This window comes from Esox lucius, chromosome 6 (genome assembly GCF_011004845.1).
Source record: "Esox lucius isolate fEsoLuc1 chromosome 6, fEsoLuc1.pri, whole genome shotgun sequence".
NCBI lineage: Eukaryota > Metazoa > Chordata > Actinopteri > Esociformes > Esocidae > Esox > Esox lucius.
In genome coordinates this window covers 5929988-5955601 of record NC_047574.1, presented here as the reverse complement: position 1 = coordinate 5955601, position 25614 = coordinate 5929988, and the positions used below count along the sequence as shown (strand labels likewise).

Below are 25614 nucleotides of genomic sequence, written 5' to 3'. Positions count from 1 at the left end.
ATCCATTCGTGTTTCTCCCACATCCATTCATCATCCACCCCTTCACCCACATCCATCCGTCATCCACCATTTCACCCACATCCATCATCCGCCCACATTTACCCACAGCCACATGTCCTCCACCACTTCACCCACATCCATCCATCCTCCACCACTTCAAGTCCTCCATCCTCCATCCATCATCCATCCACACACATCCGTCCAAGTATCGCCATCTTATCTGCTCCAGCCTGCCACCACAGTCCACAATCATGCCACTATCCACGCCTGTTCTCTGTAGAAAACATCACAACGCCGCCATAGAAAAGATCCCTCTCTGTCTCCCCCTCTCCTCCTCCCCCGCCACAGCCGAAGACTCTCCCCGTCGCGGCTGAGCTGTGTAATTTCCATGGGCTATAATAATGTAATCAGCTCCACAGCCTTTAGCTATGCTTAATTGATTCCCCAACCCTTCCCAGTGGTGGGTTTACTGGTGGAATGTTATGCTAGGCCTTATTCCTCCGTTTCTATTTTCCCATATCCGATATGTAAGTGTCAGTATGGGGCGGATGTGGTTGTCACCGTACTCCTGGATTACTGTCAAACTAGCCTTGTCAGACGCACCAGTTGTTGAGCGTGACCACTTGCGACTGTAGTTTTCATTTCATACTTTGCCGTTGGAACCGACGAGGTATGAGATGATGCACTGAAGGTTCCCCCAGTGGTCTTGTCTGATGATGTGGCTGTCTTTCTGTCAGTGGAGGACGTGGCTCCAGAACGACAGTTCTCCCCCATCACCTGGCTGTTAAACCACTGGGGTTGGACCGAATCGGTGCCGTCATTGGAAACCCCTCAGACACATCTCGGTCTCTGATCAGCATATTAGAGGCGATATCAACATGTTGGGATTACGGGGTTTTCTCATGAACAAAGCCGTCAAGACATTCTGTGCTTTAGAGCACTTTGCTCTTAAAATAAATTGTAATGCTTTTCAAATCCTCTTTCATCCCTAGTCCTTGCATGCCTTTCCAATATTCTTTTTTTTTTTTATCCCTTTCTGTCTTGTTCTGCTTCCTCTCTTTCTCTGTCCATCCTGGATCACCACAGGAAGAGAGGAGTAAATTACAATTATAGTTTTTGCTGCTTCTCTTGGTTCTGTGATGTGCACCATGCAGTCAATTTGATTCATACCCAAGTTAATTTGAACCTTTACTGGCCGGCGAAGATAATGGGAGTATGAGGATAAGAGAGGGATGGAAGGACAGAAGCTAAAGGAGAGGAAAAAGGGACTTGTTTCAAAGAGAGATAGCAAAGAAGAGATGGAAAAGGAGAGAGGAAGATTGAGATTTGTCAGTTTCGCAAAGCAGTATTTGGTCTCTAAACAGTTTTTGTCATGAAGACGGTAATTACTTACCTAACCTTGCAAACCTTCCATTTTCTTGTACTTAAACAACATACACCAACATTCAATTCAATAGACTTTATTCCCATGAATACTAAGATTATTAAAATATACACAAATGATAGTGCATTATTCTTCATACGACCTATTGTACACACAGAGTATTGGATTTTAAGTCAATTGAGCACTGGCCCTTTCATATTTTTTCTTATCCCTTTTTAAAAGGTACTAGCCACGGGTGTCTCTTCACACACCTATGTGAGAGAATAAAACCCAGAGACACCGAATGAGCCCGGAAGACAGTGGATACGTAATGTGATGAATGTTAAGTTCCATCTCAGGCAAAGCACAGTTCCTATAAATGCTTTATCCATCCACCTCCAGAGCGAGTGTTTTCATGGAGATCTATGTAATTAGATTGTGTTATAATCCTCTCTCCATGGCAATGGAAACTGCTATATTTGATTTTGAATGTTCCCATCTTAGAATACAACGGGGCACGTCCCAAATGGCTCCTTGTTCCCTTAATAGCTACTTTTGACCAGGTCTGATATGGGTCTGATTAGAAGAAGTGATCTAGTTAGGGAATATCGAGGCTTGTGGGAAACCCATCCTATCCCCGCACAGGAGAACGCTCCTGTCCAAAGCCATTTCAACGTCCCCCTCTGAAATGGCTGCTTTTGCCCTTTGTCAGGTTGAAATGCTACCAATGTTTGACAAGGTTAACCAGAGACACAAAGTGCTATATTATTCATATATGCTGGCTTCTTCTCTCTTGCTCTGTCCAGGTGGTGAAAATAAGGATGTCTCATTAAAATTAGACAAAAATTCTAAAGTCCCTGTCTAGCTCTCTCTATTTCTTTCTCTCTCTCTCTCTCTCTCGCTCACTTTATTGCTATTTTACTCTTTTATCTCTCTCTCTTAACCTGTTCTCAAGTAGCATGCACATGCTCACGCACTTTGTTTCGTTCGAAATTGTCCTGACTCTGGCTTGATTTAGGCTGTTGCCTTAATATTTAATTCCCAAAGGGTTCTCTCCAGAGAGTGTGTTGTCATAAGGATCTTATCTTTGTTCCACTCTTGTATTCAGGATACAGACAGGGTCTTCATCTGTACGTGGGGAACTTATCTGTCAGTGTGAATTCTGCCAACGGGTCATATAAATACACTGTGAAAAGGGATTTTCTCATCTTTTAAATTCAGACGTGTTTTCACGCTGCATTTTGTGTTCGTCATTTGGGATTCTGTCAGAGTGTTGTTCATGAGTCTCTCAGCTCGGAGGACGGGGAGCCAGACTCTTTTGCTGGCTCTCCGGCTGGCCCGACCCTTCTCCGGCTGTATCTGTCTGTGGAGGAGCAGCCTGAGGAGAGGAGATCTCCTAACCTAGATCAGGCCCGGTTGCCTCAAAAATGCCCTCTCTCTTTCAAGGGGTGGAGGGAGGTCACATGGCTTCAGCCGAAGGAGAGGAGTAACGGAGGACCGAGGCTCCCATATCCCTCTCCTCCGACTCCTCTGTCACTGCTGCCCAGCCCTGATAAAAGCATGACTCGACTGTTTTCACTCTGCTTTTTCCATTGCGCTTTAATGGAGACAGAGAGTCCCTGTGCCTGCTGCCTCATTGCCCCCTGGAGTCATGTAATCTGGGCGAGTTTACGGTGAAACTTACACTCTAACCGGATGAAAGTGGACCACAATACCTTTCTGATGCAAACATTATTGGATTGTGCTCCTGAAAAATAGCTCTGTTTATCTGACCGGAGACCAGGCATTGCATGGTTACAATGAAGGCAACTTTGCATGCTTTGGCCACTTTAGGTGGTGTAGCTTGCTTGCATTGGTGTAGACTGTAGAGGGTGGATGTACTCTATGTGGATGGCTGTAGACTGTAGAGGTCTATAGGGAAGGATGTAGACTGTAGAGATCTATAGGGAAGGATGTAGACTGTAGAGATCTATAGGGAAGGATGTAGACTGTAGAGATCTATAGGGAAGGATGTAGACTGTAGAGATCTATAGGGAAGGATGTAGACTGTAGAGATCTATAGGGAAGGATGTAGACGGTAGAGATCTATAGGGAAGGATGTAGACGGTAAAGATCTATAGGGAAGGATGTAGACTGTAGAGATCTATAGGGAAGGATGTAGACGGTAGAGATCTATAGGGAAGGATGTAGACTGTAGAGATCTATAGGGAAGGATGTAGACTGTAGAGTTCTATAGGGAAGGATGTAGACTGTAGAGATCTATAGGGAAGGATGTAGACTGTAGAGATCTATAGGGAAGGATGTAGACTGTAGAGTTCTATAGGGAAGGATGTAGACTGTAGAGATCTATAGGGAAGGATGTAGACGGTAGAGATCTATAGGGAAGGATGTAGACTGTAGAGATCTATAGGGAAGGATGTAGACTGTAGAGATCTATAGGGAAGGATGTAGACTGTAGAGATCTATAGGGAAGGATGTAGACTGTAGAGGTCTATAGGGAAGGATTTCTTTGACAAATATTGCAATTACGGTTATGATTTGAAATGTTCAAACCTGGGTTTAAACAGTGTAGATAATCTCACCCCAAAATAGAGATCATAGCCTACACAATGTGCTAGTAAACTGAATAAAAATCGAGTTAAGGCTCAGTGTTTTCTATTATACCCTTATTACCAATGTGAAGGTGCAGCCTGTGTCAGACTGTTCATTTAACTTCTCATTTAGTGCAGTGGTGTTTGCAGCGTTTGCCATGTTTGTGCCGTTGCCTTAGCTGATGAGGCAGAGTTTTTCAACCGTTGAGGTATGTTTTCTCCCATATTAAGTATGTTTGTAGGCACCGACATTGACAGTTGCAGTGTTAATAAAAGCTAACATTGAAAACCATCATGTATCTCAACCAAATGAGTCCCGCTATAGAAGTAATCTACAAAAATAACTGCAGCACCCGCAAGAAAAAAAACAGTTGAGCGGAGTACGCTGCATTCCCGTTGCCTCGCATGAAGAGCACATCATTCACCTTTTTTGGAGCTGAAAGTCACTTGGCGATTTGGATATTGCATGTCGGTATCGCAGTTTCGATGATATTTCGATTAATTGTGCCTCCCTAAAGGGAAGATGAAAGTTTGGCGTTGGTCTTTAAGGGCCCCGGGGGCCACACTCACCTGTAAATGATACAAGCGCTGTTCCGACACGTGTCACAGTTGGCTGTGTCCTGTCCAGTCCGATAGGAGAGGCTACGGGAAAAAGAGCGAGACAGAGCGAAGGGGAGAGGAGGAGGAGGAGGAGAGGGAGGAAGAGGAAGAGATGAGATGAATGGGTAATCACAGGACTTTCCTAGCACTTCCCTCCCTGTTTAGAACCTGCCTCATCCTGTCTGTCCGTCCTCATTATTTCAGACTAAGTTAACGTCCATCTGAATGGACCTTGGACAAGCCTGGCTGTGTTCTGTCCTTGTTAAAGGTCTCTCACTGGATGGATGGATTGATTGGATGCAGGTAGAATTTATCACCTGTGGCTAGGCCTTTTGTCTGCCCTTCGGGCTGGAAGGATGGGTTATTGTGTGTGTGTGTGTGTGTGTGTGTGTGTGTGTGTGTGTGTACGTATGTGTGCGCATGTGTGCATGTTTGTGCACTAAGTGTGTGTGTGTACTTTAAATTTTTTGTGCTCCTTTTGTGGCCGTGCCTCAGGTCCTGGCCTCTCAGTCTCTTTAGCTCCAGTCTTTTTTACTTGGTTTACGTTCTTCACACACCTGGTTGTTTTTCTATCCTTGTGGGGACCAGAAAGGTGATTCCTTTTTCCATGTCCCAAAATCTAACCTTCACACCTACACCTGGCCCCTAATGCCCTAACCTAAAACTAGCCCAATGCTAAGACTATCCTGTGTCATTGCAAACCTAGACCCTGGCAGAAATAGCCTTTTTCCTTGTAGGGACCAAATTGTCAGGTTTAATTTTCTTCATCTGGACTTGTGGTCCTGTCAGGTTTTATCTTTTTATGGACATCTGCATTTTTGCTCCCGAACCAGGATCACACGCTGCATGGCTGTTCTGAATGCATTAGCATGACGCGGCCATTTACTTGGAAAAGGTCTGAGTGCAGATTGACTGTAAGAGCCTTTCTAACACAACTTATATTTTATGGATATGGACGGTCAATGAACAACGTTGTTGTTAGCCGGTTTTGTTCCGAAACAGTGGAGATTACTTTAGTTCCCAGGCTTCTATCCGTTCCTCTGCACATGTGCGAATTCCTCTACAATTCTTTTTCGTTGTTCAGCTGTTCCCTGAACCCCTGGTTAGAACTAACAGCTTGGATAACATGTGTTGCTGACGGTATTTGGCCACAAATCTCCCAGTTAGTGCCTGTAGGTTATGAAATCCCTCAGTGCCATGGCCATTGGGAGGGGCTCTTAAATCACAAGCTTATAACCCAGCAGCAGTGCAGTTCCTGAAAGTGATGGGAATTAATACAACTGGTGGCTGAAAGCTTCAACCCCTAATATTATTTCTATTACTATTACTGATACTGTTGCTACTACTACTACTACCACCATTATTATTACTACTACTACTACTACCATTATTATTTCTAGTACTACTACTGCCATTATTATTACTACTGCTACTACTACTAATATGAATACTACTACTACCATTACTACTACTACTACCATTATTATTACTACTACTACCATTACTACTGCCATTATTATTCTTACTGCTACTAATACGAATACTACTACTACCATTATTACTACTACTGCTACTGCTACTACCTCCGTTATTACTACCGCCACTACTACTGCTACTACTGCTCATAGTTATACAAATACAGATATTGGAACTACTATTAGCTAGTAGAGCACAGAGTCCAAACTAAACATGGAGAAGCTGCGTTTAGCAGTTATGCTGTACACAACTGGAATAAACTACCAGAAGATCTTAGACGTGCCCCAAACGTATACACCAGGTTAAAACACTTCTCTTTTCACGTGCCTATGACTGAGCTCTTACACTCACTTAAACTTAGCCGCACTGATTAGTCTTACAGCTTTAATAGCTTCCTATGTTTTTATCATGTTTTATTTTTATGCTGTATTTTATATTTCTCTTCTTAATTTTTGTGTTATTAAATGTATATTTTGCTATCTTTTACCAATCATAATGCAAGTTCTGGTGCTATCAGAGGAATAACCTCTTGCTTTTTATATTTTTATTTTCACTGTAAAGCACATTGAATTGCTTCTATGTATGAATTGTGCTATATAAATAAACTTGCTTGCTTGCTTTTACTACTACTAATAATACTGCTACTAGTACAGCTAATAGTGATATTACTACTAATACCGATACTACAACTATTAGTACTGCTAATAGTGATATTAATACAGCTACTGATTCTACTAATACCGCTGCTACTACTATGAGTGGCGCTGCTACTTAAACTGCTACTGCTACTAGCACTACAGACGCATCTCTGCATCCATGTGTGGATGAAGGAGGGAAGTAATCATGTGGAAACCTCCACATATTCTGTATCATGTCAAATGGGTAGCTTCATATTAAAGAGCTTGAGTGTTTTTGAATAGATAGCTTCATAGTACAGAGCTTGAGTGTTTTTGAATAGATAGCTTCATAGTACAGAGCTTGAGTGTTTTTGATGGCATGAGCTGCATCTCAAACAAGCAAAGACTCTCAGAGCCTGTCTTGTTAGTATTTTCTGTGTTGAGTCAGAGGAGATATGTGTTGCTACTCTTCCAGGCTGGTCTGTCATGCAGCATGAACCCGCATGTACATTAAATAAAGTTAACGTGGTGAATCAGGAATCACCCTCTTCACTGGGACACATCAACATCTATATTCACTGAATCAGTAATCAACCTCTCCCTTAACTGAACCAGTTATCAGCCTCTCCCTTAACTGAACCAGTTATCAGCCTCTCCCTGAACTGAACCAGTTATCAGCCTCTCCCTGAACTGAACCAATTACCAGCCTCTCCCTTAACTGAACCAGTTATCAGCCTCTCCCTGAACTGAACCAGTTATCAGCCTCTCCCTGAACTGAACCAGTTATCAGCCTCTCCCTTAACTGAACCAGTTATCAGCCTCTCCCTTAACTGAACCAGTTATCAGCCTCTCCCTGAACTGAACCAGTTATCATCCTCTCCCTTAACTGAACCAGTTATCAGCCGCTCCCTGAACTGAACCAGTTATCAGCCTCTCCCTGAACTGAACCAGTTATCATCCTCTCCCTTAACTGAACCAGTTTTCAGCCGCTCCCTTAAGTGAACCAGTTATCAACTCCACTGAGTTAGTTATAAAGTGAGTTACAATGAACCGGGGTCCCCGGGCCTCTGTGTGTCCAGGCCTTAGGGTGACCCTCGGATGACTCACCAATCAAACTTCTTCACATCTTTATCTGCCCCCCCACCCCTTCCCACAACCCCCAGTTCTCTCCCTTTCCCTCTTGCTCACTCCTTGACATCAGTTCATTCACTAGCCAGTTTAGTGGGTAAACCCATTTGGAACCGTTGCCTCGACAACGGCAGGGATTTTACCAAGCTATATCCATTTGCAGAATTGTCCAATGTTGGTGGTCGCACGCCAACTGGAGTGGGTTCTTCCAGTTGTGGGTTGATAGTAGCGGAACCCGGTCTGGTCGTTTGCTACATCACACCGTTGTCAGGTCGCTAGTTCATCATTTTCCATGACCCCTGCTGGTCTCCTTTGAACTCCGTATCCAGCTCATTTGGCCCACGTGAATGCAACTGAGGGAATGTGTTTTCCCGCTGTCCTCAGTTAATGCTGGAAATCATTATTCGGCAAATGCCCAGGATGGTGGACTGTTCTGCTATACCGGATGTGGCTTACCTGGCTCCAGCCATCACGCCACTGTCTCGTGGGTCTCTAGGTGGGCCCATTGTGTCATGGTACGGTAGCTGAATGCCTCGATGCCTGTCTTGCCCGGTCTGTGTGACGAGCCGCGGCCACGTTGACCCACTGTCTCTAAACGACTGGCCCAACTGTGTGCAGTCACGACACCGGTCGCCCTGGCGTTCCAGGGTGACCTTCCCGCAAAGGTCACGGTTGGCAGTATGCACCGTCACCCGCCCAGAATAGGTGGTGTAACATGATGAATAGGAGTTTTTAGGAACAGGAGGACACGCAGGGACGAGGTGCCTTCTGGCGCTTTATTCACAGCCCTTGCTGACAGTCATGGGGAATATCCCATCGGTAGCAGTGACCGTCGGGCCTGACTCCTCCGAACACGCACGCACGCACACACACACACACACACACACACACACTGTGATGTCCTGTTGGTACAGGTACAGCTGTGCTGTTGGCAGTGAGAGGCTGAGGAGACATCATGACGGGTCTTTGCTCTGCCCCCTGGCCTGCCACCCGACATCAGCTTTTCATTGAAGGCGAGCCATGTCCTCTGCCACCTCCACCCTCAGACCCTTCTCCTTCTACTCCACCTTCAGCCCCTTCTCCTTCTACTCCACCTTCAGCCCCTTCTCCTTCTACTCCACCTTCAGCCCCTTCTCCTTCTACTCCACCTTCAGCCCCTTCTCCTTCTACTCCACCCTCAGCCCCTTCTCCTTCTACTCCACCCTCAGCCCCTTCTCCTTCTACTCCACCTTCAGCCCTGTCTCCTTCTACTCTACCCTCAGCCCTGTCTCCTTCTACTCCACCCTCAGCCCTGTCTCCTTCTACTTCACCTTCAGCCCCTTCTCCTTCTACTCCACCCTCAGCCCCTTCTCCTTCTACTCCACCCTCAGCCCCGTCTCCTTCTACTCCACCCTCAGCCCCGTCTCCTTCTACTCCACCCTCAGCCCCGTCTCCTTCTACTCCACCCTCAGCCCCGTCTCCTTCTACTCCACCCTCAGCCCCGTCTCCTTCTACTCCACCCTCAGCCCCCTCTCCTTCTACTCCACCCTCAGCCCCGTCTCCTTCTACTCCACCCTCAGCCCCGTCTCCTCCTACTCCACCCTCATTTCCCGTCTCCATCTACTCCACCCTCATTTCCCGTCTCCATCTACTCCACCCTCATTTCCCGTCTCCATCTACTCCACCCTCATTTCCCGTCTCCATCTACTCCACCCTCAGTCCCGTCTCCTCCTCCTCCACCCTCATTTCCCGTCTCCATCTACTCCACCCTCATTTCCCGTCTCCATCTACTCCACCTACAGTCCCGTCTCCATCTACTCCACCCCCAGCCCTGTCTCCTTCTACTCCACTCTTCAACCCATTCTCCACCTCCTTCCTCCACCCTCCTCCCAACAACCTGGCAAGGCCCTGCATAGATATTGGTTGAATTATGGGACAGCATTGGAGAGGTCTAAATATAACCTTCATGAGTCAGAAAAATCTGAGGAATCTCTCTGTCATCATGTCCCTCCTGCGTGATCTTTTTTTCCCCCCTTTTTATTTCTCTGTCTTAACAACACTGCATGAGGGAAGTGAACATCATCATGAAACCACACTATGTAGATCAGGACACGTGGATGATTGTAAAATAATTCAACAGACACATTTATCGCATTGCAGCTTGGATAGATCATTTCTGAAGGCGTTAGGTGTGACCAAAGTGTCAAGCTAAACAATCTTCCGGCTGCAGATAACTGAAATGAATGACTGCCAAAATAAATTGTAGGTTTTAGGAGGAGACCAGGGGGAGGCGTTTACCAGAGTGCAGGTTACTACTGGAATAGCAGATATTAAGGTGTGTTTAGGGAGAGGGTTTATTTTTCCTTTAAAGGGATTTGTAGATGGGTTTGTACCAGTAAATCTGACATAGTTCATGTAACTGCTAAACCTACATATGTTGCCATAAAATTACAGACAATGGGTCGTGAGCAGATACCATGATGGTGTTGGGGGTGGGGGTGAACTTTAAGAGCTTGAGCCCAGAAGAGAGAGGGGTGGGAGGCATCTCCGGAAGTAGACCACCACCCTCCCCAGTTTTGTCTTTGTTAAGATCCAGGTCATTTTGACTGCGTCTGGTCACGAGCCAGTTGACCCCACCCACGGTTCATGGGGGCGTGGTAAGGGCTGAGAGCAGACATCCCCTGCAGCGCTCCATCGCAGAGCGAAAAATGGTCCAGAATGCACATACCAGTCTTCATATGTCTCCACCTCTTTTTGAGTCTGAAATGAGTTTTCCAGTGTCTCCCGTTCTGTCCCAGTGTTCACAGATCAGCCGTCAGCTGTAGCCAAGTGATGACTGACACCAGGCGTGTGTCAGAACTGCCATCAGAGCTGTTCGCATGTCTCTTCGGTGTGTCATTGTCCTCGACACGGGGTCTTACGTGGTTTGATGTTTATGAGGGGTAATAACAGGTTATGGCTGCCAGAACATTACTGTCCATGTCTAAAGGGCCTGTCTCTCCCGACACTACAACGCTCATTCACTTTCGTGGGAAATGCATGTTATGCCGAGCGAGTGGCAACGTGACATACATTACCGTGCTAACGATTCACCTGTAGCCCCCACGGGCCTTCCTGTTGGTCGAGCCGGTGACATTTCGCGGAGAGATGGAAGCGTGTGGCTAATGTAGTGTGACAACACCAACATTAGAATCTCGGCTCGGGCTCGCCGAAAGAATGCTCAGTATGTGGCGGGAGAATGGAATGACACGGACCACATGCATTAAAATGTACGCTATCGTGGTTTAAAAAGGAAACGCTGACAGCTTTTAGATTGGTTATCTGAGCATTACATTTTTCAATGCATAATACAATGTACAGTTTCTCCTTTCTCATATTACAGTTACCACAGCTCAGAAGATAATCCATTCATCTTCTGTGTCGGATGAAAACCTCTTATCTCCAGAAGAGAAACTTTTTAAGAAATGAATTATTATTATTATTTTTTACCTGAATCTCTCCTTGCACTCTAAAGCATATATACAGGTTGAAAATGGAAGCTTTGGAAGATATTACATATATATACTGTGGCTGCACAGTTATGTGATATTCATTACGATATTGCTCTGTACAGTAACATGCCATAACATAACAGCTGGAGATAAAGCCCATGCGGTACAAGGTTGGCAGACAGAGATTATGCCCAGACTAGGACTAAAAAAAACAAGGACAATGGAGTTTTCCGCTGAACTAGATTTTTAGGTCCTAGACTTTAATCTGTGTCTGCCAAAACCGGCCCATAGAGTTTCAGTGTTTGATTACAGTGTTTGTTGTTTGGTTACAAGATGACACTCGTAGTCCATTGCCAGCAGAACACACTGTGGCTTTTAAATCATGCCTAGCGGAGGTAATCGTGTGATAGCAGGGATTCAGGGATGTTTTCTGAACAAAACAACTCAAACTGTGCCTGCTCATTCCTTTATAACACAGCCAGGAGAGCTAGAAGGAAATCACATCGTAGTTGGAGACGGTGATTCTAGTCATGAGAGCATGTTATTATGTTATGATATTACTGGGCATTCCTGGGAGAGGTCTGTGTCCACTTGGAGACAGTCAAGCATTTGTCATTTTTAGTGCTATGTTGCACCTGTCCCATATTTTCCCTAAATATTCTCATCCAAGTACTGAATGTGTCCGTGTCGTATCAACGAACATGGTAAAGATATATTTCCTATAGAATACACCATAAATCAACACTTGTCTAAGGTGAACGGTAGCATGTTGAACTTTGGCCTCATTCTTTTCAGTTTCCATTGCCACCATGACAGGATTTGCATGCATGCGGTATAGGTCAGAGGTCAAAACCTCCAATGTCCTTCTCAACATATTACCTCTGGAATAAAAGTGATGAACAATAATATTGTTCAATGATTTATTATATATTGTAATCGCTGTTGTTATTAATACTAGTACTAGTGTTAATAATATATGTCTATATGGGTTGTATCCTACTCCTGGTTACACTTAGGTGAAGTGTGTATACTCCTGCTACAGTAGGTTTACCGTTCGCTCATATCACGCCTGACAATAGTGTATCTATGAAAGTCATATCACTCCTGACAATAGTGTATCTATGAAAGTCATTTCCCGCCTGAAAATAGTGTATCTATTAAAGTCATATCATTCCTGACAATACTGCATCTATGAAAGTCATATCAGTCCTGACAATAGTGCCTCTTTGAAGGTTCAGTGTAATGGCTGTTCCAGGACACACTGTTGAGCACTAGTATTGACTGCTGTTAGTACACACACACACACAGCCGCTAGGCCACTTATATATCCATCCATCTCCCCAGCCCTTTGCATCCAGCTAATGATCTCCTGCTCTGGGAAGCAATTGAGTGGTTTTGTGAAGCGATTTGTTTTAGTTTTAATCACCATCCTGGGTAGGAGCCAAAGGCGCTTTGTCGCACACACATACGCGCACACACACGTAAACAAACAAACACAACCCAATATTGTCCTGTCATCTCAAAGCTGTGGTGTAGGTTAGTTAGATAACATCTTCTGCCTGTGGGGTTGGTTGGTTAGAATTGTGGTGTAGGTTAGTTAATTAAGGAACTGGCCACCCCTTAGAGTCTGGCTCCTCTCTAGGTTTCTTCCTGGCTTCCAACCCTACTAGCAAGTTTGGCCTAGCAACTGTGCATTAATATCTTGTTGATTCATGTTGTTTCGGGTTTCAGGCTGGGTGTCTGTATAAGCACTTTGTGACCACTGCTGATGTTAAAAGGGATTTTTGAAATACATTTGATTGATTGATCTGGTATTGCTTAAGAAGTTGACAACACTTTTTCTTTAACACGCATTCTTGATACTTCCTTGGAACTGTTGTTGCACAATTCTGTGTAACTCAGACTTTGTTTCAGTTTGTTCTTCATCTGTCACAGCCATCAGATGAAGACCACTACCAGTCTGTCCCTCTTTTGCTACCAACCATCAGATAAAGACCACTACCGGTCTGTCACTCTTTTGCTACCAACCATCAGATAAAGACCACTACCGGTCTGTCACTGTTTAGCTACCAACCATCAGATAAAGACCACTACCGGTCTGTCACTGTTTAGCTACCAACCATCAGATAAAGACCACTACCGGTCTGTCACTGTTTAGCTACCAACCATCAGATAAAGACCACTACCGGTCTGTCACTGTTTAGCTACCAACCATCAGATAAAGACCACTACCGGTCTGTCACTGTTTAGCTACCAACCATCAGATAAAGACCACTACCGGTCTGTCACTGTTTAGCTACCAACCATCAGATAAAGACCACTACCGGTCTGTCACTGTTTAGCTACCAACCATCAGATAAAGACCACTACCGGTCTGTCACTGTTTAGCTACCAACCATCAGATAAAGACCACTACCGGTCTGTCACTGTTTAGCTACCAACCATCAGATAAAGACCACTACCGGTCTGTCACTGTTTAGCTACCAACCAACAGATAAAGACCACTACCGGTCTGTCACTGTTTAGCTACCAACCATCAGATAAAGACCACTACCGGTCTGTCACTGTTTAGCTACCAACCATCAGATAAAGACCACTACCGGTCTGTCACTGTTTAGCTACCAACCATCAGATAAAGATGAATCTCCTTTAATACAGAATCTGTGGTTTGGTTAAAATTGGGTCTATATCCCATTGCATCCACATCATCCATGTCAGACAATGGATGGGGTTTTCACAGTGGCCAGGATTCACATCCACCAGACACAAAATCCATACGAGTGTTCATAAATGTCTCCCTAATTCAGACACATTAACTACGCAACTTGATAGCGTGGAATGTGGATTAAAAAAGAAAGAAATTCAAATGTTTTTTTGTTTTTTTTGCATTGACATCATGGATCCAAACCACTGGTTCAGTAAACCGGAACCTCTGTGTCGTGATTCCGTGATATGAGAGTATGAGAGCCCAAATTGAGTGAGATGATTTGTTGGCTTGCTACCTCATTTGCTCCACTTTTGACAGCTGGAGAAATATCACAAAATGATAGCATCCTTCAGAGAGGGCAGTCAGGACAGATACTGTGCCTTGCTCTTAAAGCCCTTCAAAATGCCATTCTGTTTCATTCTGTTCAATAAACCCCTTGATTAGTGATAACCACCAGTAACAACATGGCGTAGATGGGGGAATCCAGTTGGTCTGAAGAACCGCTGCGGTGTTGGATGTGTGAACTCGGCCGTTGAAATCCATATCTTGTAACGTAGCTACAACACATGCTCATCTTAAAGGTTTTTCTGGTGTAACAGAAACGCGTCTCGCTGAGTGGGTTCTAATCTGAATTATTAATAATCATTGTGATTCTGACATGTCTTTATTCATCATGGGAAAGACACCCCCCATCCCCACCCCCCTCCCGCACGCACACACAGATAAGGCTATTATAGTTTTACAATCAAGCCACTGGAAGATAGTTAGCAAAGTTCAAAAAGAGTGCAAAAGAAAAAATCCAAACGTCTGCTGCAGACTGTGGAGTCTTGCTTTTCCACAGCATAGTCTCAGCTTTACATCTGCCGGTTAATGCAGTGGTTCCCAACCTTTTTTCATTACTGTACCACCAACAGAATTTTGCTCAGCTTGGAGGACCCCTGAAGTACCCCCTCGTGTTCATTTTACTAGTAAGCCTATGGTGTCGTAAGTTTTCTCAAGTACCCCCTGTTGAGATGCCAAATACCCCCAGGGGCTATTAACCCTGGTTAGTAACCCTGGTTGGGAACCACTGGGTTGATACACCCTTGAACTACTCCCCACACAAGGAAGCCAGCCATGGCCTAAGTTAAGGTCCCACACTTTTAGATTTTTACCCTTACATGTAATGTGTGTTCTCTTACCCCTCTCTGTGGGCCTCTCCTTTCTCCAGCTCCTGTATAACACCCAGCAGTACTTTAATCGTCTCCTGGCTGGAGGAGATCAGGTTCTCCATGGCCTGAAGCTGTGCTTTAATATCCCCTCCTCCTCCCTCCGTCACCACCGGCACGATCTGCCTGCAGGCGGCCCCTGGGTTAGTTCTCCCGGGGGTCGCCACAGCGGACGCTTTGACCCCGGTCCGGCACCCGGCCGTCTCCTCCGTGGTCAGGTGCGACAGCGGTTGGGGCAACGGGTGGCACTGTGCCTGTGTGGTACAGCCGGCGCCGGCCCGCGGCAGAGTCTGGGACTGGAGCCCGTTGAGCTGCAGTCCCTTCTTCCGTTTGCCCCTCGCCGTTGGGCTCTCCAGACACTCCACCTGAGTTAGGGAGTTCCAGGCGATGGGGCCAGTCACCTTAGGGGCCGAGGAGGCGCCCCCCCCTTCGCCCGGCAGAGTCCTGCCGGAGCCCGGCTCCTCGGCGTTCAGCAGCTGCCGTTTGCTGGCCGTGCGCTCCGTGGAGTCCAGTTCCCTGTGTTGTAATCCTCTCCGCGGTTTGGATTTGACGCTACAGATCTGGTAGTCCGCGGCCCGGTGGGGCCCGGGCGTGTTGGAGGTAGAGGGGCACTCCGTGAGCAGCAGAGTGTCGGAGCAGTCCGGTCCGCCGGGACAGTGCTGCTCCACTGTCGCTATGCACTCCGTAGTGTGCAACAGAGCCCTGGTCCTCTGCACCTCCCCGCCGCTCCCTCCCTCGCAGGTGGCCGCGCCCCCTTCCCCGTGCCCCTCGCCGACGCCCTCCCCGGCTTTGGGGTGCTTGACGTCGATGACGAAGCCGTTGTCGTGGCCCTTGTAGGTCTCCACCGCCGCCACGTGTTTAATGGTGTGCCCGTGGCCTTTCTTCCTCTCGAAGGGGAAGGTCTTGTAGCGGCCCTTGAGGTCCGGAGAGGTCTGCACCCCGGTGCTCTTGGTGACGTTGGGGATGGAGCGCCGGGCCGGCACCGTCATGTACTTCCGGTACGCCACCTAGTGGGGGAAGGAAACGGTCACCTCTCAAAGTAATAACGTCGAAGAAAACACATTATGCTGTTGAAACAGCGGAGACGACCTTCCAGGGAGTGTTTGAAGAGAGCGGACGATCTCCCAAACTCGTTCGGTGTGACCCTGAGGGTTTATGAGGCAGCACGGAGGATTCAGATAACCCACTCATTATGAAATAAAACATCCTAAGGGCTCCCAGGCCTGCGTTTGGTAGACATTACACTAAGCTGTCATTTGGTCATTATCAATAGTACGGTCGGTTGCATACCTTGTATGCGAGGGGCTTTCCTCCCTTCCCAGCAGCCTGTAAAGCAGCCTCTCTCTGCTCATTCTGCGCCTCACAGATGTCCTTGAACCTCACCTGGAGGGCCTTGTTCCTCTTCCTTACCTACAATGCAAGACTTATTTACCAGACATCTTGTCATTGGACATTCGTCTTTTGACTGTCTTAATGTTACTGTTAGTCCTAGTCCCAAACACACACACACACACACACACACACGCCTGCATGCATGCTCATGCGCACACACACACACACACCTGCTGCTGGGATCTGGCGCTGGTGTCCAGGGAGGAGTATTTAACTTCCAGGGCCTGAGAGGCAGTCGGGGAAGGTGAGGGTCCTGCCTCTGAGTCTGACTCTGAGTTGGTGAGCATGCATTTACCCCCCTCCGCCTTGCTCACCATGGTTCCTGACGGGGACAGAGAGAGAAAGAGGGGACGAACGAGAGACATTGAGAGAGAGAGAGAGAGAAAGGAAGGAAGAGAGGGTGAGAGAGGAGGCAAGAGAAAGAGAGGAATTTGAAAGAGAGGGTTTAAGCGAACGAGAGAGAGGAAGAGAGAATAGGCTGTTACAGTAGGCATTGTGGTATATGAGGGAGAGGCACCCACCCACAAACACAATCTCCCAAACATTACACACACACCCTGAGAATAACTAGCCTTGGTTTTTCTCCCTCTTTGTAGCGTTAAGTGCATATGCATGAACAACATAAAAGGAAGCGCCTCTATACCCTTTATGCTGCCGTGTCTGTTCTTCAAAAGAAACACTCTCCATCGAGCAATCAAGATCCCACATTTAAAAATGTCTCTTCACTGTCCACACCAGTAGGCTACCCGACACTGGGGAGGAGAGGGGATGTTTGGAAACAAAGAATTCCTTGAAAATGACCTCTTATGTACCTGTTTGGACAGAAGTTTTTAGCTCTTTGGAGAGAAGTGTGTATCCATTTGGAGAGTTCATTCACATTGAGACCCGCCTGCTCAACCATCTGTTTTTATTTACTGGAAAACTGCATGGGGGGGGGGGTTTATGTTCCCACAAAATAATCCTACCAGATTTTATATGATGCCGTTTAATCTTGCCCTCTGTGAAACCGATTACACCAAATTTTATCAAACAGTTTTTCTTTCCGTCCCGCGGTCTGTCATTGGTAGTTAATTGTGGCTTTTAATCTCTGTCTCCACTCAGAATGACCTCCTCGTCTAAGTTGATGAGTGTGTCTGTCTGAGTTTTAATGGGAGCTTTTGGAGGGACAATAAGTCATTTTGCTTGGCACTACCGGGTCAGCGCCAACCAGGCCGACGGACACAGAATCCAACAGGCGTAGAGAATCCGTTGTCGGCAACTTCACTGTACTAGATTACGTCATCATCACAACTCCCAGAAGCCCTGCTTATTCACACATTGATTAATTCATGTTTTTAGGGGCAGGGCAACACGGACACATACGTCTCAGACTAACGATCTCTAACCTTATTTAGCGAAAAGCTAGCCCACGTTAGCTTTCGCTTGGCCGATTTACATAAAAGCATCAGATAAACAAATGGCAACAAAACACTTAAGACATTTATAAAGATCAGAGATCAGGACATGGATTTTCTTTTCAGCACAGCTTGGATCATCATGTTAAAGCAGAGAATGGTAACAGGGGAAAATCAGGTTTTAAGGCTAAAATCTACATTTTTCCTGAAACCCCACCAGCAGTGGCTGTGTACGCCCAGTGACAGATCTCACCACAGCAGGCCTGCCTACAGCCTGGAACAGGTCTGCAGAGAACCAAAAGAATGACGTGAAGGTTAGCCACTTAGCCTCAGTGCTGTTTGAAACCAATCCTCATGTGACCTTGTTCCCCATCAGATAATTGCTAAATTGCTGTAAGGCTTAATTGAAAACAACCATGTAATTATGTTACAAAAAGGCTTAGGGTGATATAGGGTAGAATTATCCCAAATAACACCCCACCCCCCAGAAATAAATTCATTAAATATGGGTGTTTTGTTTTTAGAGTATTTGAAAGTAATTGTATCTTAGCAACACATTGTTATCAACAGATCTGTTTTTTGGTTCTCTCCATCAGTTTGACTTCGCCGTGATAGAGGGATAGTTGTTATCTGGTCAGCTTTTTGTTTGTGCTCCTATGGTATCATTGATTTTTGTGTAAACAAATAAATTATACTTCAGAGCTGTATCTATTTCTGTCTTTCTCCATTTTCCTCCTTCATTTCCCCTCCATTTCTCTCTCTGCCCCCCCTCTCTCCTTGCCCTCCCCATCCTTCCCTCTTATTTTGCTGTCTGTCTGACATTTGGGCTGACTGTTCTATTCTTGTTTCTTTCAGAAGGTCAGTGATTACTAATGTTGAACTTAAATCAAACTACAACTGTCCAAACTGAAAACCCAAAGCAAACATAATGAGATGTTTGTCATAACTTTCACTGGTAATTGTGCTGTTTTCATTTTTTGAATATTAAAACACAATTGGACAACAAATTTACAATAAGAGATTCACTAGATCCACTTCAGGTAAACCAAAACATTTAGTCTTGATGCAAACTCTCTCAGAATTAATCTTGAGTCATTTTTTAAAATTGTGATTAGTATTTTATAGAAACAATATTGTAGGATATCACGAAGCTAGTTAAGACCAAACTGGCCCCTGCCAACAAAGCCCTCGGCAAAGTCAACAAACACCCCTGGTAGCTAAATTGAGGGCATGATGACATCACTGTGTGGTTTCACACACCTAATTTGGGAAAAGACCTGAACAGACCCGCTACCGCCACGCAGCAGGTGATCAGATGACGTCTGCTGCTCCCAGTCCACTCTTCTGTATATTGCCACTCAATAGCAAACGGGCAAGAACTCATTAGTGTACTACCATTTGATAGCCAACCGGCCCCAACTCATTAGTGTGCAGCCAGTCAATAGAAAACAGGCCCGAAGTCTGCGTGTATATCAGACCTTCTCAAAACATGAAACCATCCTGAATGACACAGCTGGGTGTCTGTGGTAATGTCAGCGGGGTTGACTGCCGAGACGGTACGTTTTAGGGAGGTCATTAAAGATTCTTATTCTGTTATGAAAAAGCAGTGTATTCACATATTATATTTCCCCACTGATGCAAGGTAGATCACACAGGATAGTTCAAGACACATTAGACAAATCTATGACATTTGCTTTACCGCTGGCGTTGTTTAAATGCTACATCATGTTTTTGACAACTGCCAACAGTCTGACAACAGCACGTTAAAACACATATTATAATATTAACATGTATTATAAATGCAGGATATGGGTTTGCCCTGAAGCCTTTGCGTTGCCTCCCATTAGAGCCATAGAAAGAGTAATGTTCTTGGTGTTTTGTGATCAGCAGAAAAGGTCTGGGCCTTATTGCTCCTTTTTTGTTGCAGATCTTTTTTTATTTTTTTTTTATTTATGACATAGCTGCTGTCTCAGAACAAATGAAACTAACATAAACACTTTTATCTTTTTTTTTATGCCGAACCCGGTTCTGTATAATGCTTATGTCATTCCTTTTTTGGCACATGTGGAACAGCATGCCCTCTATATAATGCCATAAAGTGATCTCACCAAAGAAAGCAGCAGTCTTTGCTTTCTTGCTTTTTAAAATGTTATTTGTACAATGAAAATCAACCAAGATCTTATTTGTTCTCGATTACAACGTTAAACAGTAGAAAACGAATAGAAAATATAGATTTAAAACAGACTTGAGGCATATTAGGTTAACAAGGTTTTTCCCATTTCGGAATGAGCCCGAGGTACCTCTAGTGCCCACCAGTCCTTTGAACGGGTTGTATAGGTGCTATTTCCCCCCATTATCATTATTTTTTAAGGAGAAAATGCCTACTATAGAATAGCTACTGAAATATATCTTTTTTATGTCTAATATAGCTACTGGAATACAGCTTAATACACAGAGCCATGTGTAGATGTTCAACCTATTTCTTGAAAGCAATAGTATATGTTTGCTTTAAGATTATTCTGTACATTATAATGTCCAGTGTATTACAGTACACTGACAGGCAGGCAGGCAGACCTTGACACAGTTGGCCAGCCCCACAGACAGAAAGACCTATTATACAGAATATCACAAATAACCTTAATTGCCGATCAGTATATTTCCAAGCAGAGCGAGCTGCTTTTCATAAATCCTACGGGGAGTGCTGTCGACTTGTGAAGGGAAGGTGGTAATTAGAAAAGTTCATTTGGGTGTCATGTGAGCAGTAAGGAGCGACGGTTGTGTTGAGGTCCACTCTGTTAGTTGCGTGGTTTCAGTCAACGTATGACTAAAATACAGACAAAGCTCTCCGTGCAACTTTGTATAACCAATGCGATTATTTGTCTAAAACCAGGACAGAAATCCACGTCTCGCAGGGTGACAACTGTCCGTCATGGTTTGAACTGGGGTTAGCTGATCCCACTTTTAAAGAGAACAATGTCTAACTCTGTCTTTCTTGAAATGTATAATTTCGGGTACAAAGATTATTGTGGATCAGCCACAGACGAGGTGATGATTTTTTCTTCCGAACAGTAGAAAGGGAGAACATTCTGAAGTGATGGGGATGAGGCAGAAAGAAGGAGATTGAGGGAGAGGAGAATGTGAAAAGGAAGGGAGGGAGGGAGATTGTGAGAGGCAGAGTGGCCGATCTCAATGCTTCGGCTGGCGACTCCTCGTGTCACGTGGTCACCTCCCTGGGAGAGCTGTGGAGCCAGCCGCCCAGCCAGAGGCTTGTCAGTCACAGCAGAGAGAGACACGTGGCTAACGACATATCTGTGGGAGGCAGACGGCGTCTGTGGGAGGCAGACGGCGTCTGTGGGAGGCAGACGGCGTCTGTGGGAGGCAGACGGCGTCTGTGGGAGGCAGACGGCGTCTGTGGGAGGCAGACGGCGTCTGTGGGAGGCAGACGGCGTCTGTGGGAGGCAGACGGCGTCTGTGGGAGGCAGACGGGGTCTGTGGGAGGCAGACGGGGTCTGTGGGAGGCAGACGGGGGTCTGTGGGAGTGTGGGAGACAGACGGGGTCCGTGGGAGACAGACGGGGTCCGTGGGAGACAGACGGGGTCCGTGGTTGACAGACGGGGTCCGTGGGTGACAGACGGGGTCCGTGGGTGACAGACGGGTCCGTGGGAGAGTGGGAGACAGACGGGGTCCGTGGGAGACAGACGGGGTCCGTGGGGGAGTGGGCGACAGACGGGGTCCGTGGGAGCGTGGGAGACAGACGGGGTCCGTGGGAGCGTGGGAGACAGACGGGGAGCGTGGGAGACAGACGGGTCTATGGGAGAAAGAAAGGGAGAGTGGGAGACGGGGTCTGTGGGAGAGTGGGAGACGGGGTCTGTGGGAGAGTGGGAGACGGGGTCTGTGGGAGAGTGGGAGACGGGGTCTGTGGGAGACGGGGTCTGTGGGAGACGGGGTCTGTGGGAGACGGGGTCTGTGGGAGACGGGGTCTGTGGGAGACAGGGTGTGTGGGAGAGTGGGAGACAGACTGGGTCTGTGGGAGCGTGGGAGACAAACGGGGTCTGTGGGAGACGGGGTCTGTGGGAGCGTGGATGACAGACTGGGTCTGTGGGAGCGTGGGAGACAGACTGGGTCTGTGGGAGCGTGGGAGACAGACTGGGTCTGTGTGAGAGTGGGAGACAGACTGGGTCTGTGTGAGAGTGGGAGACAGACTGGGTCTGTGGGAGCGTGGGAGACAGACTGGGTCTGTGGGAGCGTGGGAGACAGACTGGGTCTGTGGGAGCGTGGGAGACAGACTGGGTCTGTGGGAGCGTGGAAGACAGACTGGGTCTGTGGGAGCGTGGAAGACAGGGTTTATGGGGACCGTGGGAGACAGACTGGGTCTGTGTGAGAGTGGGAGACAGACAGGATCTGTGGGAGCGTGGGAGACAGACTGGGTCTGTGGGAGCGTGGGAGACAGACTGGGTCTGTGGGAGCGTGGGAGACAGACTGGGTCTGTGGGAGCGTGGGAGACAGACTGGGTCTGTGGGAGCGTGGGAGACAGACTGGGTCTGTGTGAGAGTGGGAGACAGACTGGGTCTGTGTGAGAGTGGGAGACAGACTGGGTCTGTGTGAGAGTGGGAGACAGACTGGGTCTGTGTGAGAGTGGGAGACAGACTGGGTCTGTGGGAGCGTGGGAGACAGACTGGGTCTGTGGGAGCGTGGGAGACAGACTGGGTCTGTGGGAGCGTGGAAGACAGAGTGGGTCTGTGGGAGCGTGGAAGACAGGGTTTATGGGGACCGTGGGAGACAGACTGGGTCTGTGTGAGAGTGGGAGACAGACAGGATCTGTGGGAGCGTGGGAGACAGACTGGGTCTGTGGGAGCGTGGGAGACAGACTGGGTCTGTGGGAGCGTGGGAGACAGACTGGGTCTGTGGGAGCGTGGGAGACAGACTGGGTCTGTGGGAGCGTGGGAGACAGACTGGGTCTGTGGGAGCGTGGGAGACAGACTGGGTCTGTGGGAGCGTGGGAGACAGACTGGGTCTGTGGGAGAGTGGGAGACAGACTGGGTCTGTGGGAGAGTGGGAGACAGACTGGGTCTGTGTGAGAGTGGGAGACAGACTGGGTCTGTGTGAGAGTGGGAGACAGACTGGGTCTGTGTGAGAGTGGGAGACAGACTGGGTCTGTGTGAGAGTGGGAGACAGACTGGGTCTGTGTGAGAGTGGGAGACAGACTGGGTCTGTGTGAGAGTGGGAGACAGACTGGGTCTGTGTGAGAGTGGGAGACAGACTGGGTCTGTGTGAGAGTGGGAGACAGACTGGGTCTGTGTGAGAGTGGGAGACAGACTGGGTCTGTGTGAGAGTGGGAGACAGACTGGGTCTGTGTGAGAGTGGGAGACAGACTGGGTCTGTGTGAGAGTGGGAGACAGACTGGGTCTGTGTGAGAGTGGGAGACAGACTGGGTCTGTGTGAGAGTGGGAGACAGACTGGGTCTGTGTGAGAGTGGGAGACAGACAGGATCTGTGGGAGCGTGGGAGGTTGTCAGTCTGTTAAGTGCTCTGTTGGGAAGAGTAGCGGGTGAGTCTGTGAGAAGTCAGATCATCTGGAAACAGCTAGCTTTCCCTGCTAGTGCCATTCCACATTATAGTCACCTATCCAGCACACTGGAAGGACTGTGTCTGTGTGCTGCTTGGGGTCTGGTACGGTACACTCACTGATAATTAGCTACCTGCCGTCAGACACCAGCTACCAGCCTGCAAGGTTACCCCCACATGAGCACACACCACCTCATACTTCCAAAACATTTCTGTAGACCAGAGGGGGAGGTGCTCGCGAACAGAGAAGGAGGTGCTGTTGAACAGAGAGGGGGTTGCCAAAACCAGATGGAGTTGCTGTAGGACGGAGAGGGAGGTGCTGTAGGATGGAGAGGGAGGTGCTGTAGAACACATAGGGAGCTTCTGTAGACCAGAGAGTGAGGTGCTGTTGAACACGAGACATGGAGAGGGAGAGATGGAGAGGGAGGGAAAGATGGAGAGGGAGGGAGGGAGAGATGGGGGGAGGGAGGGAGAGATGGAGAGGGAGGGAGGGAGGGATTGCTGCAGCTGACTTTCACTGATTCCAAAACATTGGGATCTATGTGAAACAGTAGACCATGTTAGAAAATGATATCCTCCTGGACTGACGTCAAGTTCTTTATGGGAGCAGTGGTGCAACAGTCCCTCGTTCTTGTATTCTCTCTTAGCCTCTGTCTGTCGCTAACCCAATGTCTGTCTCTGCTGTCTCTGCTTTGTGATGAAAGGCAATATATCTGTCGAGTAATATGCTTTAAGTGTGGCATAAGAATGACAAAAAAGTTGAAGGCTGAACAATCTCTCACAATGTCTCTTTCTCTGATAGGCTTACATTGTGATTTGTGGTTGAAGAGAGTCTGGATAGAATGCAGCAGTCTTTCTCTTTCACACACACTCTCACTTATACATGTACACACACACGCACACTGAGGAGATTGCGAGATTAGGGAAGAGGTCCTCAAAGTAAACCATAAAGCCTCCCCCCACCCCCCCCCACCACCCCCACCCACGTCACTGTCTCACTATAATGAGATGGTAGGATCACCACATCCATTCATCTAGATTACTCCTCAGTTAGGGTCCTTCACCAACACACCAGCAGTCAACTGGCTAATGCTCAACACACACACACACACATAGAGCAGCTCAGTCTATGTTCCCTAGTCACTTCTCAGTTCATTCTTCATACTGTAAAATATCTGTTTGATAGTCAGATTTGTGGATATAGGTTGAACACCTAAAAACACGCTCTGTATCCGGGTTGGAAACAGAGCCAGCAGTGGTTATGTAACCCACAGACAGCTCAGTTAACAACAGAATTGCAGCATCATTCTAGATGTGTTCTGCTGTTCTAGATTCCTGTAGAGGGATGTGTTCTGCTGTTCTAGATTCCTGTAGAGGGATGTGTTCTGCTATTCTAGATTCCTGTAGAGGGATGTGTTCTGCTGTTCTAGATTCCTGTAGAGGGATGTGTTCTGCTATTCTAGATTCCTGTAGAGGGATGTGTTCTGCTGTTCTAGATTCCTGTAGAGGGATGTGTTCTGCTATTCTAGATTCCTGTCGAGGGATGTGTTTTACTGTTCTGGATTCCTATGGTGGGATTTGTTCTACTGTTCTTGCCATGCTGAATGATAGAACCCAGTAGATTGAATGACGAAAAATTGTCATGAGAAAAATTGTCATGCATATAGTAAAACCATACCCCAGATCATTTCAAATTATTATTTCAATTATATTTAATGTATTTGTTTGCGTTGTGTCTACTGATAATAAATGTGTTATACTTATTTTGACATTCCACCTTTTCAGAGACACTGAACATTTAATTCCTTAAACAACAGCTAACATAAGGATCTCCTGGTCGGTTGCAAAGAGCCTCTACCTGACATAAAAACTGCTGTGAAAAGCTGTGTTTTATATGTGATCCGGGACATAAAATCAGCAGAAAAATTCCCACTGTAAAGCACTTCAGTGTGTCCTCAGACCCCACAACACCCCCCTTCACATCTGCCCTTTCATCAAGAGGTTATCTCAACCTGAGCTCCCCCCCCCCCCCACCCACCCCCCCACCTGTCAATGAAGCACCACCCATTTTGATCAATCGACATGTTCTCGCCCTTTGATAAAC

At 46.9% G+C, this 25614-nt stretch overlaps 2 protein-coding genes across 13 annotated transcripts in view; one reads left to right on the top strand and one right to left on the bottom strand.

Annotated features, from left to right (window-relative positions):
• dock1 (dedicator of cytokinesis 1) overlaps positions 1-25614 on the top strand; it is a 263696-nt gene that overhangs the window by 114980 nt on the left and 123102 nt on the right. The gene's annotated exons all lie outside the window — the stretch shown is intronic.
• Positions 1-25614, bottom strand: part of insyn2a (inhibitory synaptic factor 2A) — a 36352-nt gene that overhangs the window by 10056 nt on the left and 682 nt on the right. For 2 of the 3 annotated variants that reach the window (XM_020047213.3, XM_020047214.3), the window contains 4 exons: positions 16723-16874; positions 16451-16570; positions 15134-16167; positions 4525-4596 (listed from right to left, as the gene is read on the bottom strand). In XM_020047213.3, coding sequence (XP_019902772.1) covers positions 4525-4596; positions 15134-16167; positions 16451-16570; positions 16723-16869 — 1373 coding nt within the window. In that variant the 5' untranslated portion in view covers positions 16870-16874. Of the gene's footprint in view, positions 1-4524; positions 4597-15133; positions 16168-16450; positions 16571-16722; positions 16916-25614 lie in introns of those variants that run through there. The other variant, XM_020047215.3, reaches the window with a different exon arrangement.